General features: G+C 35.0%; 1 protein-coding gene and 1 non-coding gene across 2 annotated transcripts in view; one reads left to right on the plus strand and one right to left on the minus strand.

The window, feature by feature from the left end:
• Positions 1-47: 47 nt before the first annotated feature.
• Trnav-aac (transfer RNA valine (anticodon AAC)) lies at positions 48-120 on the plus strand. The gene has a single exon. It is a non-coding gene; the product is annotated as a tRNA-Val (tRNA).
• A 7459-nt stretch (positions 121-7579) lies between these two features.
• LOC123564159 (TBC1 domain family member 16-like) overlaps positions 7580-18140 on the minus strand; it is a 48317-nt gene continuing 37756 nt past the window's right edge. Inside the window, exon 11 of the mRNA XM_045357524.2 lies at positions 7580-16474. Within this exon, the coding sequence (XP_045213459.2) occupies positions 16289-16474 (186 nt within the window). The 3' untranslated portion in view covers positions 7580-16288. The remainder of the gene's footprint in view (positions 16475-18140) is intronic.

Raw genomic sequence — 18140 nt, forward strand, 5'->3', positions numbered from 1 at the left:
TTACCTTTTTATTTAATAACCATTGTTTTATTTGCACATTACTATCAGATCCCGTGGTGTAGTGGTTATCACATCCGCTTAACACGCGGAAGGTCCTGAGTTCAATCCTCAGCGGGATCAATATTTTTTTAATTTTTTTTTTTTGTTTCAACAATTTTTTGGTGATTTATCAAGTCCAAATATAAGCTCTGTGCCTCTTAGGTCCAGAGAAGAACAGTTTTTTCTTCTTTTTTTTTTATATGTCCTATATAGAACTCTATGGCACGACTGATAATGTTCTACAAAATTGTGTATGGTTTGGTGGCGGTGCCGGTTCCATCACATCTTGTGGTGCTCATGAGAATGACACGCCACATGCACCCCCTTTCCTTTAGGCAAATTCACACCTCTGCCAGCAATATAAGTATTACTTCTTTCCCTACACAGTTGTTCTTTGGAATAGCCTACCCAGTACTACCTTCTTAATATCTGACCTAGAGGAAATTTAAGCTTTAAGTCTTAGCCCCTCTCTCATTTCAAATGGTCCCTGAGTACTAGAGACAGTTGTTTTTACCAGCTTTTTAAGCTTTTAACCTTCATCTTGTATTAACGTTACACTATCACGCTTTTATTTCATTCTCATTAGTTTACTTTGAAGTCTTCATTCAAATTGCTTTTAAACTACTTTTGAAGTCTTCATTCAAATTGCTTTTAAACTACTTTTATTCTTGCACTTGACGCGCACCTGCTAGTTTACCCGAAAGCGGCTTAAGCAGTATGAAAAGATAAATAAATTCAAGGGACCACAGAGCGGGACCAATATCCCTGTAAACATGAAGTCATTGGGCCAACGACGAAAAACCGTCAAAGGATAATCGTTGTTGGGCCAATATTGGCCCAACAATGATTAATAAGTATTGTAAATACAGCTGTTGGGCCAACGTTGAACCAACGTTGAATTTCATTCACAGATATCTCTGCATTGGCCCAATATAGATTTTCAGAGAAAGACTTATACAGAGAAAACATCGTTGGCCCAACGTTGGCCCAACGTTGGCCGATTAAAAATAATAATATAATAATTATATATTTTACAGGTGAATATTTTATCACAAGCTCCTACAGGTATACACGTTGTGTACGTGTAACATGCAATATTTAATTAATAATTAAATACTTTTCTGCACCAATTCGTAATCAGTTAAATCTGGGCTAATTAAACCTAAAATTTATCTGCAGCCGTAATGACATTTTGAACTATTTCAAATCTACTACTTTGAAAAAGAAAGTTAAAAAAGAAGAAAAAAAAACACTACTAACTCTATAACAAATATCTAATTTTATACATGTTTACAATAAATCTGTTGAGTATTCCAGAACATGAACTCTCGTTAACCCGGGTTATGTAAGAAATCCCAGAAAATGTGGTTGATTTTGCTCTCTAGGCCAGATTTCTAGCTGCATATATGTGAAGTAAAGGAAACTGTTTTACATGTGATAGATCTAGATTTAACAAAAACCCGGTCTACCAGCTATAAACTGTAAGTAGAAGTTTTTGAATATATTTTATAAAGTTGTGGAATCAAGTAAACAGAGAATTTCTTAATCCTGTATGCAAGTAATATCCATGTGACTTAAACATACGTTAAATACTTTTATCTAAAGCCGGCGGATGGCACTTGTGTTGAGTATTAAATTCTTTAAATAAAATAACTCATATTCTCGTTAATTCTAACATATTTTTCTCGGTTAAATACAGACAAAAATAAATTTCATACATTTTACGCAAGTTTATATCCAGAGGTTTATGTGCATTTCTTTTGTTATATTGTTAATTGGTTTAATCAACATTATGATTTTTTACAGGGTGCTGTTCAAGAAAGTAATAATGGAGTGCCTAGCATTGTGGTGCACAAGAAAAAACAAGAAGAAAAAAGGAAAGCAGCAACTTCAGTGAGAAAAGAAAACAATTAAACAGAACTTGGATATATAATGAGTTAATATACAGACAGTTATTCATTTTTAAATTAGTGGGATTTAATAAGTGACTGTTAAAAGAAACATATTTAGATTTATAAAAGGCTGGAATCAATAATTGACATGTTGTAGTGATGAAATATTCTGTTATATTTCTTCAGGAAAATTGCAAACAAACTTTAAATAACTGTTAGATTTCTTTTTGTTAAAGTTTAACAAAATCACAACTATTTGAAAATAAAATACTTACTAAATAGTGTTAGTTTTAGTCTTTTTTTCAGTTTCGTAATCGTTGGGATAGCGTTGGCCCAACGCTGGACCAACCATGATAGACGAAAAAATACTGTTGGCCCAATGGAGGGCCAACGATAAGTGCAGGATACCAGTTGTTGGCCCAACGGAGGGCCAACGATATGTGTAGGATTCCAGTCGTTGGGCCAACGGTGTACCAACCGTTGGGCCAACGTTGCGCCAATTAGCAAAATGGCGTTGGGCCAACGTTGGAAATCTTCGTTGGGCCAACGAAGAGTCTGCCGTTGGCCCAACGTTGGGCCAACGCATGTCTGCTATCTGGGATTGACCCTCGGATCATAACTTGAACAATCCAAGGATCATTCCTGTGAAGTTTGGTATAAATCTGCCCAATTCTTTTGAAGAAGATTGTTTAGAAATTGTTGATGGATGACAGACACCAAGCGGTCACAAAAGCTCAGGTGAGCTAATAAAACACATGTATTATATTTAACCATATAAAAAGGGAGGTAATTTCATGAACAAAAAAAAAGAAAGTTAACTTGGATGGCTGTGACCTTGACCTTTGCATATGACATATGTCTTGTAATGGTGAATATTTATGCCAAGTTATTACAATATACAACAATGCATAAAAAAATTACAGACCAGACAATAAACAAGAGCTGTCCGTAAGACAGCCAAGCTCGACTATTCGAAATATTGTCCCAGAAGCAGGAAAATATTACCCAAAAAGGTTAAATATCAAAAGAGTTTTAAGTTCAAAAGGGGAAATAATTTGACCAAAATGCATATCAGTTATGGGACTTGCTGCTATCAACTAGTTTCATAACCCCGAAGGCACATGTGAAGTTTCAATTCAATATCTGCATTAGTTTTGGAGATAGAAACTTGCATGTAAAACTTTAACCAGAATTTTCAAAGTCCAAAAGGGGGCATAATTTGCCCAAAATACATGCCAGAGTTATGGAACTTGACCCAGTGAGGTTGGTAATTGATCTAGAAAAAGAAAAAATAAGTTTCAAATCTATATGCCTTTTAGTAATAGCTGTATGTACTTGCACGCAAAACTTTAACCAGAATTTGCTAAGTCCAAAATGAAGGTCAGAGTTATGGGACTTGCTGCTATCAACTAGTTTTATAACCCCGAAGACACATGTGAAGTTTCAAATCAATATCTGCATTAGTTTTGGAGATAGTAACTTGCATGTAAAACTTTAACCAAAATTTTCTAAGTCTAAAAGGGGGCATAATTTGCTCAAAATACATGTCAGAGTAATGTGTCTTGACCCAGTGAGGTTGGTAATTGATCTAGAAAAAGAAAAAATAAGTTTCAAATCTATATGCCTTTTAGAAATAGCTGTATGTACTTGCACGCAAAACTTTAACCAGAATTTTCTAAGTCCAAAAGGGGGCATAATTTGGCCAAAATGAAAGTCAGAGTTATGGGACTTGCTGCTATCAACTAGTTTTATAACCCCGAAGACACATGTGAAGTTTCAATTCAATATCTGCATTAGTTTTGGAGATAGTAACTTGCATGTAAAACTTTAACCAAAATTTTCTAAAGCCAAAAGGGGGCATAATTTGCTCAAAATACATGTCAGAGTTATGGGACTTAACCCAGAGAGGTTGGTAATTGACCTAGAAAAAGATAAAATAAGTTTCAAAGCTATATGCCTTTAATTGATGGCTGTATGTACTTGTATGCAAAAACTTAACCAAGGTGTGACGCCGACGCCGACGCCGACGCCAGGGTGAGTAGAATAGCTAGACTATTCTTCGAATAGTCGAGCTAAAAATACTAAAAATGTCCAAAGGTGACCTTGACCTTGGAGCTAGGGGTCTGGGTCTCGCATTCTTGCACATGGTAAATTAAAACATTATGGGACACATTTGTGCCAAGTAATCTGAAACTCCCTTGATAATTGGCAGTGTTATTGGACCAGACAAGAAACAGACCCTGTTAACCTTTGATCTCTAAGTGTGATCTTGACCTTGGAGCTAGGGATCCGGGTCTTGTGCATGACACAATGTCCATTTATTATAGGGAACATTTATACCAAGTCATTTTAAAATCCCTTCAAGGATGGCAGAGCTATGGACTGGACAAGAAGCAGACCATGTTAACCTTTAACCTCTAAGTGTGACCTTTACCTTAGAGCTAGGTCACTGGATCTTGTGCATGACACATTGTCTCATGGGGAACATTGATGCCAAGTAGTTTAAAAATCCCATGATGAATAGCAGTTATGAAACGGACAAGAAACAGACCCTGTTAACCTTTGACTTCTAAGTGTGACCTTGACCTTGGAGCTAGGGGTCTGGGTCTTGCACATGACATGTCATCTTATTATTGTGAACATTTATGCCAAGTTATTTCAAAATCCCTTCATGGATGGCAGAGTTATGGACCAGACATGAAGGACACAGCCTATTTCTATGTCCCCCCTATTTTTCTTCAAAAAAGGCAGGGGACAACAAGGCAGTCTGAAATACAGCTATATTTCCTGCCACTGTTATGGATACTGAAAGAGCTGATGGTATTGGATGGATTAGCATTGACGCTGTTAAGTACATTTTATAGTCCATGTATGATAACATTAATGAATTTGTTCCAAGCGATATGCCGAGACTTGATGAGGTGATCATTTAGGAAATTGAAGGTTTAAACATTCGAGTTGTGACCTTGAGCTGGCATGGGTTAATTTTGAGTTCTGCACATAGTCTTGGTAAGGGGAATATTACACAAAGTGGACACAAAATGGAAGGCTCAAATTTTCGACCTCGAGTTGTGACCTTGCCTTGAGTCAACATGGCTGACTCATGAGTGCTGCATAGAGTCTTGATGAGGTGATCATTTTGACTAAATTTTCATGAAAAACCTTCAAGGGGTTTAGGAGATACAGAGCGGAAACAAAATGGAAGGTTCAAATCTTTGACCTAGAGTTGTGACCTTCCCTTGAGCCAACATGGCTGACTTATGAGTTTTGCACATCCTCTTGATGATGTGATCATTTGACCCAAATTTCATGAAAATCCTTCAAGGGGTTTAAGTTGTATGGAGCAGACACAATTGTTGCGAACAGACAGACGGTAAAAAGATCATTAAATTAAAAAACTTATGATCAAACATTTTTCATTAGTCTAAGCAGTCATATGATTAATGATACATTAACATATGGGCAGAGCTGATAACAAGTATGGACCTGTGCGAAAAACTTATGATCAAATTTGACAGGGAAACAAGACACGTTTGTAAACACGTTTGTAAAATATGAATGCTTGCCATGATGGCTGAGTCAGACATCCCATTTTCAGTCCAGGGGCCACTATGACATTTCCCTTCGATAAACTGACCACAGACATTCATCCAAAAAATTTGTGGACTGTAGGCCAAAGCCTTCTTAATCTACTGAGCAAAACCTGTGACACTGACCTTTGACCTGCTGACCCAACAAGAGCTGTCACAGAAGACAGCGCACTTGACTATTTCGATGCTGGATAGTGACAGTGGGCACATCTGAGGAAACAAGAGTTGTCACTGGTGTGTTCAATGACTCCAATGGTTGATGAAGATATTGCACAATAGCTTGAGTCAATGTCAAAAATATTAAGTAATAAGAGAGGTAAAGATAAAGTGTATCAAAACACTATATAAGTATAATTCTAAGCAAAAAGGGGGCATAATTCATGAAGTATTGGTGCAAGAGTTATGCACCTTGTGTCATAAATGGGTGATGATGTGGAACAACTACTTAAGTTTGAATCAAATGCATTTCGTAATAACTAAGATGAAAATGTATCAAAATTAACCTTAATTCTAAGTAAAAGGGGGCATAATTCATGAAAAATTGGTGTGCAACTAGTGTTATATGATGTGGATGATAAGGTGTAGCAACTATTTTAAGTTTGAATCAAATCCATTTAGAAATTACTGAGATAGAGTGAAAGTGTATCAAAACTTTAACCTGAAATTCTAAGTAAAAAAGGGGGGGTAATTCATGAAATACTGGTGCACAAGTTATGGCCCTTGTGTCATATGAAGTGAGTGATGATGTTTAACAACTATTTTAAGTTTGAATGAAATCCATTTAGTAATAACTGAGATATAGTGAAAGTGCATCAAAACTTTAACCTGAAATTCTAAGTAAAAGGGGGGATAATTAATTAAATATTGGTACCAGAGTTATGGGCCTTGTGTCATATGATGTGGAACAACTACTTTCAGTTTGAATCAGATCCATAAGAGTGAAAGTGCATCAAAACTTTAACCTGAAATTCTAAGTAAAAAGGGGGGATAACTCATAAAATATTGGTGTGAGAATTATGGCCTTGTAACATATGTGGGTGATGATGAGGAATAACTATTTTAAGTTTAAAGCTAATCCATCAAGTAATTACAGAGATATGGAGAAAAAAGAGAAAGTGTAAAAAGACTTAACCAAGGTGGGGACGCGGAAAGACGCTGATGCAGGGGTAAGTAGGATAGCTCTCCATATACTTCATTTAGTCGAGCTAAAAACATTAAGAGTCAAGGCAATCATTTTATGAAGTTTGATGAATGCAGGCCTAAGTGTTCTTCAGTTAAAAATCAGAAACAAATTTTCAGCTCAAGATGATTGTGACCTTGACCTTGTGACCCCTAAAATGATAGGGGAAATTTACTGACCACAGCCAATCATCTTATGAAGTTTTATGACTGTAGGCCGGTGTTTTTCAGTTGTTGATTAGAAACCTATTTCTGACCCATGTCATTGCAACCTTGACTTTTGACATATTAACCTTCAAAACAATAGGCTCATTTAATGAAAACAGGCAATCATTGTATAAAACTTGACAAGTGTAGGATGAAGAGTTCTTCAGTGGTCTAACAGAAACCAATTTTTAACTCAAAGTCACTGGGACCTTGACCTACTGACCCCCTCCAAAACAATAGGGGTCATCTACTGACACTAGGCAATTATCTTATGAGGTGAAACCACTGTAGGCCAAAGCGTTCTTTTGTTACTGATTTGGAAACCCGCCCCTTTGGATGCATCTTTGCCTTGCAAAGTCACTGTAAATGTTCTGTTAAAATATTTAAATCATAATAAATATCTTGAAACATTAACACTTCTTACATGATGTCCAGATTTTGGGTTTCCACAGTGGATATTTCCCATAGCTAAGTCTATTACATGTTTACTTTAATTTGTGAAGAGGACTGTAAGGGGGTTGGTTCCCGTTGCAAGAGCTGTTAGATTTTGCCTCAAAAAGTAATATAGGTATATATCAACATTTATATAGTAATTTTCAATAAAAGATAATATAAATGCTGAAAGCCGACTTTGTGTGACTGGACCAAAGACAGGGCTAACAAAAGACAAACTTTGCTGTTGTTTTTATCTTTATATACATGTATATATTCTTCTGTAATATCACTTCTAACACCACAACTACATATAATATTCAGAACTAAATACACTTTTAATATATTATGACTTGTCACTGAAATAATATCAACAAAAAAAACAAAAATATCACCAAAACAGAATGAAAGACAAAAGTTTACAAGAATGTGCATGTGTGTATAATAATAGTATTGAAATCAAAATATATACAGTGTTATTTCCTATATCTTATAAGAGAAATGGATGTTCTTTTGAATAACTGGTAAAGCATTTAAGGTTTTATTTTCTGTCCTAATAAATCAATTTTAATACATCTTATATACAAAAAAACTATATTCAGTTTCATTGCTCTATCTATTAAACTTGACATGGTCACATATTATTTAACCTTTGCAGCTATCGTTTTTAATGAAAACTTGCTGTTACTAAAATACAACTGACCAAGTTGGATAAATACATGTTGATTTATGTCAATGAGTCTGTCTTAAAATACAGCTGTTAGTGTTTTATACATTTTTAATAACCTTTATACCAACCAAGTGACCTCATTTTCTGTCCTAGATTTACTAAAACTTTTTTTTTGTATTTAAGAACAAGTCCTGCCATAAAGTTGTAAAGAAACCACCAGTCATCAGAGATAAAACCACTGACACAATGTTTAGTGTATTCTAATTTATTTTAGCTCAATTGTGATGAAAGCTTCAAGCTTATCTGAACCACTTCCGAGTCCACTTCCTAGAAAAGGCAGTCCTGATGTCATATCAGGTGAAGCAGTGGCCCTAGGCACCCACAATCCACGGGTTGAGTGGCAAACACCTTTACTACCAGACCAATGCTCCTCTTGAAGCTGCAAAGTTTCATACAGCGTACATGTATTTGCAACAAAAAACAACCTCTTACTGAAATACTATATTGTGTGTACCTTAGCAGTTTTTACAATTTGGCACTAAAACCATGTGATCTGTCACTTGTACAGGTCACTGAAAATCTGTTATGTGATAACTAATACATTTTTTTTCACCGGCATTATAGGTGTTTACAGTAACACAAAACTCAAATAATGGAATGTTTATGCACAAGTAACAACAACAATAAAATGAAGATCAGAAAAAATATTCTATTTAAGATATTAAGCACTTTTATGTGATATTGCACTAAACCCTAATGCTGTGTTCTCTAAGTGAACACAGACTAACTTTCATATAAACTATACTTCTTTATAATACTTCTTGATGGACTTTCAATTTTAAGGAATTGCTTAAGGAAAAGCCAGCAAATATAAACAGCAATCAGAAGTAAGAAATATAACAAACAAGCAAACTTAATTACATGTATTTTTCGCTATATAATATGTTTTTGTCAGTGCAGCATGGTAAAGTTCTAATAAAGAGACATTCCATGAATGTTAACTCACATTTTCTGACACTTTAAACCTCCATATATAACCTTTATGTATTATAGTTACCATTCTGATTTGCTTTAAAAACATCAATAAAAAGACAGTTCCACAAGTCTCTCTACAGCAAGGTACTGGAAGTCTTTATAACACTCAACAATGCTTAATAAAAAGTTTTCCTAACAAAAAAAAAGCCCAAAACAAATATAAATCTAATATATAAATAGGTCTATGAGAAAACGAGATTAGAATAATCCAACTGACATACATGTATATTTGTGTCAATCCATAAAGGTCTCCTTGTAGAGCAATTTACTATGCCGAGTAAAAGTGGACATGGCTTCATTCCAAACATTGTCTGTCAAAGACTATTAACAATGTCTTCAGTCAGATAATACACATCACTGAACTATGCATATCAACATACAGTAATAAATTTTATCAGAAGTTTTGTCAGAGTCTTAAAAAAATATGCTTTAATTTCACCCTTGTTTATAGACACTTTTCCAGTGAAATGATGATTTCAGTTTATACTCCGCTGTGAGACTCCTGTGCCCTGTGCCCTGCGCTTGGAAGTACTGGGCATGTAAAATGCACTATAAGGTATCTTTATGGACTGACACGGTGTATACACATGTGACTGTTCACCTACATAAAAGTGACTGCTTGCCTATACAGGTGACTGTCGCCTATATACATTTGAATGCTGAACTATATACAAAAATGTACATGAGATTTTTTTCCTATATAAATGTGACTACTGCAAGTGTCTGTTTCAAGTACTATTTAAATTATACCAGTCTAAATCTCACACAAGAGCTGTGTATAAAAAAACATATGCCCCCCATGATGGGTTGTCCCATATTCAGTCCCATGATCACAATGACCTTGACACTTTAGTTTATACTAATTTATTTTAGGTCGATTGTTAAGCAAGTTCTACAACTTATATTAATCACACCTCATTCCTGATGGAATCAATCACCACAAAGGTATAAGGGAAGAGAAGCCAGCCAGTTTCCCTTTTAACGCTGAGCGCCAAGCAAGGGAGCTGCTAGTACCATTTTTCACATCTTTGGTATGAGGCTGCCAGGGATCGAACCCACAACCTCCTGTAGTCGAAGCAGACGCTCTACCACTAGGCTACTGAGGCGGTATACCTTGACCTTTGACCCCACAATGACACAGGTCATCTACTTGATAAGTCCAATCAAGCTATCATGCTTGAAGATACTGGATCTGGCAAGTTAGTGAGCAGAAAATGTTTTCGAAGTTCAGGTTTATTTGACTTTGACCTACTGATCCCTAAGCAAAAGGGGTCATCTACTTCATAAGCCCAATAATGCTACCAAGTTTTAATGTGCTGAGTCAAGGGGTTCTCAATTTATTGGGGGAAAGCGTTTCAAGGTTCAGGCCCCTGTGACCTTGACCTTTGATCAATTGACCCTTAAATCATTGGGGTTCATATACTTCATATGCCCCGATCATGCTACCAGGTTTGATTGTTCTGGGTCAAGTGTTTCTCACTCAGATAAATACAATAATAACAGACAGACAAACAGACCAACCAATATGACCAACATGTGCAAAGCAAAACATCCCACTTCTTCAAAGGGATGCATGGCTAGGACATTTTATGTTCCTAAAAATTATACTATCACACAATTATACAAACATTTTAATTTATCATTTATACTATACATTCCCTTTTCAATGCCCTCACTTTTTCAGATAACATAACATACAATACACAACTGGCAACCTGCTGAACAAAAATGATAATTAACTAATATAGTCTGAGTGCAATTTGCAAAATTAATTCTAAGTAAGGTAAAGACTAAAAGAAAGTGGAAGAAATAGCATATTTTTGAGGATGTCCTGTAAAGACAAAAAGCTTAAATAACTAGAACTGAGAGCTGCAGAGGTTTTGAGTATAACCTGTAATATCTGGCCTCATGTTCACAAAACATTTTCAGTCTCAGCTAAGTTTGATAATAAAACCTATTTTTTATCTATATCTAATTTACATGTTTAGAATTAAATGTTAAGGTATTAACTATTTTTAAGGGATTATTCGGTACTGATGGCCAGTTTCAATCAGAATTTAATCTGTAAGTTCTACTAAAATTTGCTATCAAAATTTCAGTCTCTGACTCAGCTGAGACCAAGAAATGTTTCGTGAACACTGGGCCTGGTTATGAGTAATTTTATTACAATATAAGGGTGACACAGGGGCAATGAAGTATTGAAATACATCTAGGATGATGAAGTACATGTATAGTAATTGTGCAAACATTCAGAGCAGTTTCTGCCACTTTGTATTTTAAGATTTATATTTATAATAATAACTAGGATTTTTTTTCTATAAAAATAATTGATTAACTCTGTCAAACACTGAGACTTACATGGCACATGCAGGGCTTATAATACACTGTAACTTAAATATCAGAATTTTTATGACATTACAATGTTTTACACTGGAGCTCATACCTATTTACCAGGTCGTATCTGATCATATATTAAGTTTATTACAATAATAATAATAATAATAATAATACTTTATTCAACAAGGCAGCAGCAATCTTCCATATGGGCCTCAGTAATATATCAACATTAAAATTTCTAAAATTATTAGGCCTACTACTGATTCTTAAAATCCCTTTAAACACCCTAGCTTGACAATCATTGTTTACGGTCCTGTACTGGATGTTAAAGGTAGAAGGTACATGTGCTGAACATTTGGACAGCTCTCTATTCCTTGGCACAATATTTCCTGCATCTAAATAATACTCCAGTACGTCAGCTGGTGTTTAGCACAAGATGTATGTCATTCCTGTGGTAACATTTTAACTTCTGTGTTCCCTAAAGGCTTGAAACATTAATACATGTATTTTATTATATCAGCATATGGAATATACTTACATAATATACCTATACGATATATCAGTACCATAACACAAGATCCGCCTTGTATTTTTCAATGTATTTAAGAAATGAAATAATTTTTTCTGGTGTTCATGCGAAATGAACGACAGAATAGGATCGGCAAATCATGAATCGCACTAGCAATTCATGTTTAATCCGCCGATCCCATTCTGTCATTCATTTTGCATGAACACCGAAAAAAATAGTTTTTCTAATTATATTATATTTCCTTTCCATTTGTAAACAAGATAATATTATAAATTGCACATATTTTGTGGCATTTAACATTAAAATCAGCTTCCCGGCCATTCCGTTTCAACACACGGAATAACTGCGACATCATCTAAGGAAGGTTCTCCCTGACTATATGCGGACATCGTCAAAACAGCAGTGAGTTATCACAAAGCAGCAATGACGTAAATTTCACCCCTTTTCTTTTGCTGTTCATACAAAATGAACGTCATAATTTTCAATGGAAAAGAATAGGACGAATGTAAATATTTTTCTAACAATACCACTAGAATGACAGGTTGTCTTCAACTGTTAATATTTACAGGATTCAATGTTTATTTCTTTTAAGTCTAGCAAATTTCTACTCCATTTTCAGACTATGACAAGCTAGAACAATCTGAGTATAAGCAAAATCTTAGTCCTGATAGTAAAACATGAACTTTGTTAACATTTACAATGACACATGATTTATAATAAAACATTCAAACCCTGTAAACAGTAATTGTTACTTCCACCTAGGTACCATAATTAGAAGGTACTAGCCGTTATTAAATGGAAAAGCTAACAAAACACTACTGAGATCATAGTACAACTGAGTTTTCTTTATCATAAGTCTTAGTAAAATTTTCTGAAAATGTCTTCTCCCTCCCTACTCAGTGAGTATTCAACTAGGTAATGTCAAAAGAAATACAAACTAGCAGTAAACAGTAGTTAAAGTGATCATGATAAACTATGATATACTGCAAGCTTTAACTGAAGTTCACAATAACCACCTGAACAGGACATTATACAATTGTCTCTAGGACATTATTTAACCCTTACCCTGCTAAATTTCTATAATGAACTTGTCCATCTTTCAATTTGGACAGTGCCATTACCTGTTAAAAGGGGTGTTTACCAAAAAAGAAACTGACTGAATAGCGAACAGTGCAGACCATGATCAGACTGCACAGATGATCTTGGTCTGCACTGGTCGCAAAGGCAGAATCACTTGCCGCCAGCAGGCTAAGGGTTAAGATTAATTTGGCACTATCATAAACAAAAGCTTGACCCTTCCACGTAATACAGCAAAGTGTATCAGAATGACAACATTAGTTTATTTTTATTTCTGGTATGTTTCCTAGGAATATTACGGTATAAAATTCAAAACATTAAAATAAGTCTAGGAAATAGTATCTGAATATGTAGAAGAAATGCATGTTTTCTGACAGGCTCTTAACAACCTATTCCTGTCTAAATCACCTGTCATACTATGTGACTGCCTATCAACTGGCATAAAATAACAAAATGAGAAAATGCCATAATTTCTAAAACAATCATGTATCAAAATGTCACCAAAATATGAGTCCTTGAGATTTTTTGAAATGTAAATACCAGATTCATCAAATGTAATAAAACATGTACTATACAGTAATATTATGTACTACAAGGGACGGCTTTAACACTACCTCTTCCTTACTCCTACACTTTAATAAAAATCTGACTAATAATATATTATTTCTCATGAAATATATCCTCTTATCAAATAACATGTCAATTAACAAACAATGTAATCTGCACACGTTTTTTTTTAAAAGCTTTTCATTTTCAATTTAAAATGGACACTTCATTCTCATAAAGATACTACCTGTCTTAATACAGAAAATATTATGCATAAAAAAACTTGCAAGTTTTTGTGATGGTCTTCATTAGAATGAGAAACAAAAATGTGGCCAACAAATCCCAACCTTCCTTCATTCTATACAACTTATGTTAAATTCCAACCAATTATAAATGAACAAGGGAGAGTGTTGGGAGGCGGGAGATTGTCTTATACTCCAGCTCTATGGAAGACATAAATTAATTAATCTGAACTGTAAATGTATCCCAAAATCGAATGTGGAAAATGAAAAAATAAACTGGGAAAAACTGAAATTATACCAAGATATTATATATGATGTCATGATGACCTAGATTCGAATTTGTCCTAGATATACCTGTAAGATAAACATTTTCAGTAGGTTTCATGTTTATCAAGAGTAAAATGAGGTCTTTTAAGGGTTAAGAAAATTTTATATGATTTGACCTTGTGACCTACTTTCTGGCTCCTAGATGACCCACTTCAGCACCTAATACAGCCTTCCTAAAGAAAAACATTCTGACCAGGTTTCATTATAGATCTGGTACAAAATATGGCTTCCCTCTAGAGTGCTTTCAATGATTTGACCATGTGGCCATCTTTTTGATCCCGTATGACCCTGTTTCTAACTAAACCTTCATAAAGACAAAAACTATAAACCAGTTAATTAAACACAGATCAAGTAGAGCATATGGCCTCTAATGTGTTAATTAAGTTTTAATGTTTGACTAACTGACCTACTGCACAAAAAAAGTGATCCTAGCCACCCAGGTTAAATCTTGGCCTAGATTTCATGAGGAAAAACATTTTAATAGCCTTCATATATATATCAAGTTAAAACTATGGCCTCTAAAGTGTTAAGACTCTACCACATAATTTAGTGACCTGCCTTTTTGCCTCAACTGACTCAAATTCAAACTTTACCTAGATTTCATGTGGTCAAACACTGACCAGGTTTCATAAAGATCAGGCAGAAAATACACAGCCTCTAGAATATGATTTGACCAAGTGACCTACCTTTCTGACCCTAGATGACCTAGTTTTAAAATTTGACCTAACTTTCATAAAGACAAACATTCTATCCAGGTTTCATGAAGATCAGACAGAAATATGACCTCTTCAGAATTAACAAAGCTTTTCTATGATATGACCTACTGACCTAGTTTCTGACCCAATTCTGATGGTGTATGGGATTTTAAGGCAAATGACCTAAATTTCATTAGGATCCAGCCTAAATTATGATCTCTTAAGAGTTTCACCAAATCAACTGTGAATGCCTAACAATGGATACTAGCTTACCCACAAGTACTAGAGATATCAAAATAAAAAATGATCACAAAAAAATAAGAAACTACAAACATATGTCATGAAAACAGACTTGCAAAAACCCTTAAATAATGAGAATTTAAAAAAAAAAAATTCAATTTAGGTTAAAAGGTTAGCATCTAATCTTCGACTATTTCAAGCCTTGTGTAAAGTATCATATAACTGTAATAATATTCAATAATTGTAAGGAATTATCTTGAATACATCATGTTTTCAGACATTATCCTACTCTAAGAATTTGCTTAAAGTGCCACTTTTTGCTGTACTGTGTTACAGGAATGCTTCATCACTGAGATCATCAATGTAAACATCGTCTTATAAACTTGTTAGTAAACTATTCACTCACATTGTTAGTGTACAGAGACAGAATAACAAAACATATTACTTCATTTTTAAATATTGCTTTTGCCCGGGCCAGATTATAACAGGCTACAATTCTTAAAATTTTACAATTAGTCTTAATAACCCACACATTTAAGGTGAAAAAAATTTCTCTCAAAAATCTATTAAAAGTGATTGCTCTGAAAGTGACTAGTGGTACAAACTTATTGACATAAGATTTTTCCAAGATATTCTTACGGGCAACCAAAAATATTGTGCAAAAGTAGTAAACTGTTGCGAAGCTTTTGAAATAATGCAGAAAATTTAAATTCTTCTTGCATATTTACCGATATCTAACTTTTATTTTCACCCAATTTAACACTTTTCAGTGTCATCTATACATTTTATGTCAAACTAGGTGGAAATGAACATGTGGAAAAATTTCACCCAAACTGTGGACAAGTAATTTCAATATTTTCCATGAAAAAAGACAGTTTCTAAAGGCTCAATTGAAGTAAAATTCTGGTCAACAAGTATAAAAAACCCCACAAAAAATGTTAACCTATGGCAAGTGAAACAAGACTCAATCAAGGGCAAGTGAAATAAAAGTTGTGAGCCATCTTTGGCACAAACAAAAACTGAGATTAACAGAATACAAAAGAAAAAACAAAAGAAACAAATGGTTCCAAATCAATCCAAAGTTTTCATGGAATAACTTGTGGAAAGATGGGATAAAACCTCTGCATTTACACCTGGCTTTATCCAGTCACCTATATGAAACTTTCTTGTACTTCCACAATATCTCTATAACATGAATCACACTTTGACTCAAGCTCAAACTGTTGATTCTCTGCTCCTTCTTTACTGATCTTATTCAGATTCTGGCGAGTTGACTGGGCTAAGGTAGGGGCACTCGACATTCAGGTGGTTGCCTGCACATTCCACTGTGGGTACATGACCCGAGTCCCACATACCCTGGCCACACAGGGAACACAAACCATGTAGTGTACATGGTATCACAGGACGTCGACGGTACTCATGCAACAAACCTCGAGCCTGAAATAAAATGTGTGCCTTTCATTTATTCAAGATTTAATTTCCCAATTCATCAGTACCATATTGCTTACATCCTAGTAGAGGACCACAAGGCAACGCTACATACCAAATATCAAAGACCTAGGTCTTGTGGTTTTAGACAGGAAGATTTTTAAAGTTTTTTCCTATATAAGTCTATGTTAATCTTGTGACCCCCGGGGCGGAGCCTCTTTTCATCCCAGGGGCACAATTTGAATAATCTTGATAGAGGACAATAAGATGATGTCACATGCCAAATATCAAGGCTCTACGCCTTGCGGTTTTGGATAAGAAGATTTTTAAAGCTTTTCCTTTTGGTTGCCATGGCAACCAGAGTTCTGCATGGAATTCAACTCTTTGAACAATTTTGAAAGGGGACCATCCAAGGATCATTCCTGTGAAGTTTGGTGTAATTCTGCCCGGTGGTTTTCAAGGAGAAGATTTTTTCTAAAATGTTGAAGGACGCACAACACACGACGGATGACGGACATTGAGCGATCACAAAAGCTCACCATGAGCCTTTGGCTTTGGTGAGCTAAAAATGAAAGGAGAAAAAGGGGTATAATTTTGTAAAAAAGCAAAACATAGTTAGGGAACTTGTGCAAGGTACTTGTAAGTCAGTTCTTCACAGTGAATAAGTGTGTGAAGTTTCAATCCATATCCATAAGTGGTTACTGAGATACCAGCTTACATTAAAAATACTTAACCAAATCGTGACACTGACGCTGATGCATGAGTGAGTCCAACAGCTCTACCTATTATTTGAACAGTCGAGCTAAAAATGACAAAACTGTGAACAAAAATTCAACCAAGAGTGATTTTACATGGCTATTTCATTAAGTCTGATGACTGTAAAGCATTATGTGAAGTTTCAGTCCACTGAGGTATAACTTGATAGTTGCATGAAAACCTTTAACAGGAATTATGTAACTTGATTGTTGCATGTAAAACTTAACAGAAATTTTCTATGTCTAAAAAAAACCATAATTTAGAATAAATAAAACAAAGAATTATCTAACATGGTTACTTTATTTGGCTTGATGACTAGAAAGAAATGTCAGAAGTTGAGGCGTACCTGAGATACAGCTTCATGATAGCTCACAAAACTTGAAACTGAATTGTCTAATCTGACTTAAATTTGACCAAGCATTATCTAACTCAGTTATTTCAGCAGGTTTGGTGACTAGGAAGCCTTGCACAAAGTTTCAGTCCAATACATGAAATGGTTGCTGAGTTAGGAACTTAAACCAAAGTACAATGCCGACAGGTGTTTGTTTGTTTTGGATTTAATGCTGTTTTTAACAGTATTTTAGTTATGTAACGGCAGGCAGTAAACCGAACTAGTATTCCTGGATTCTGTACCAGTATAAACCTGTTCTCCACAAGTAACTGCCAACTTCCCCACATGAATCAGAGGTGGAGGACGAACGATTTCAGACACAATTTCTTATATCAAATACGCCCCGTCTGTGGATTGAACTCACAACCCTGCGATCCGTAGATCTGCTCTCTCCATATTGAGCTAAGCAGGCAGGCTATGGTTTTACAGGAAAAGCAGTTTGGAGTAATGGGAGCTTGAAAGAAATTGGTACAGCTGTTTCCAACAAACATCTATGAGAAATTATTCTGAATTCGGGCCAACAGTTTC

The sequence above is a fragment of the Mercenaria mercenaria genome, chromosome 2 (genome assembly GCF_021730395.1).
Source record: "Mercenaria mercenaria strain notata chromosome 2, MADL_Memer_1, whole genome shotgun sequence".
Lineage (NCBI taxonomy): Eukaryota > Metazoa > Mollusca > Bivalvia > Venerida > Veneridae > Mercenaria > Mercenaria mercenaria.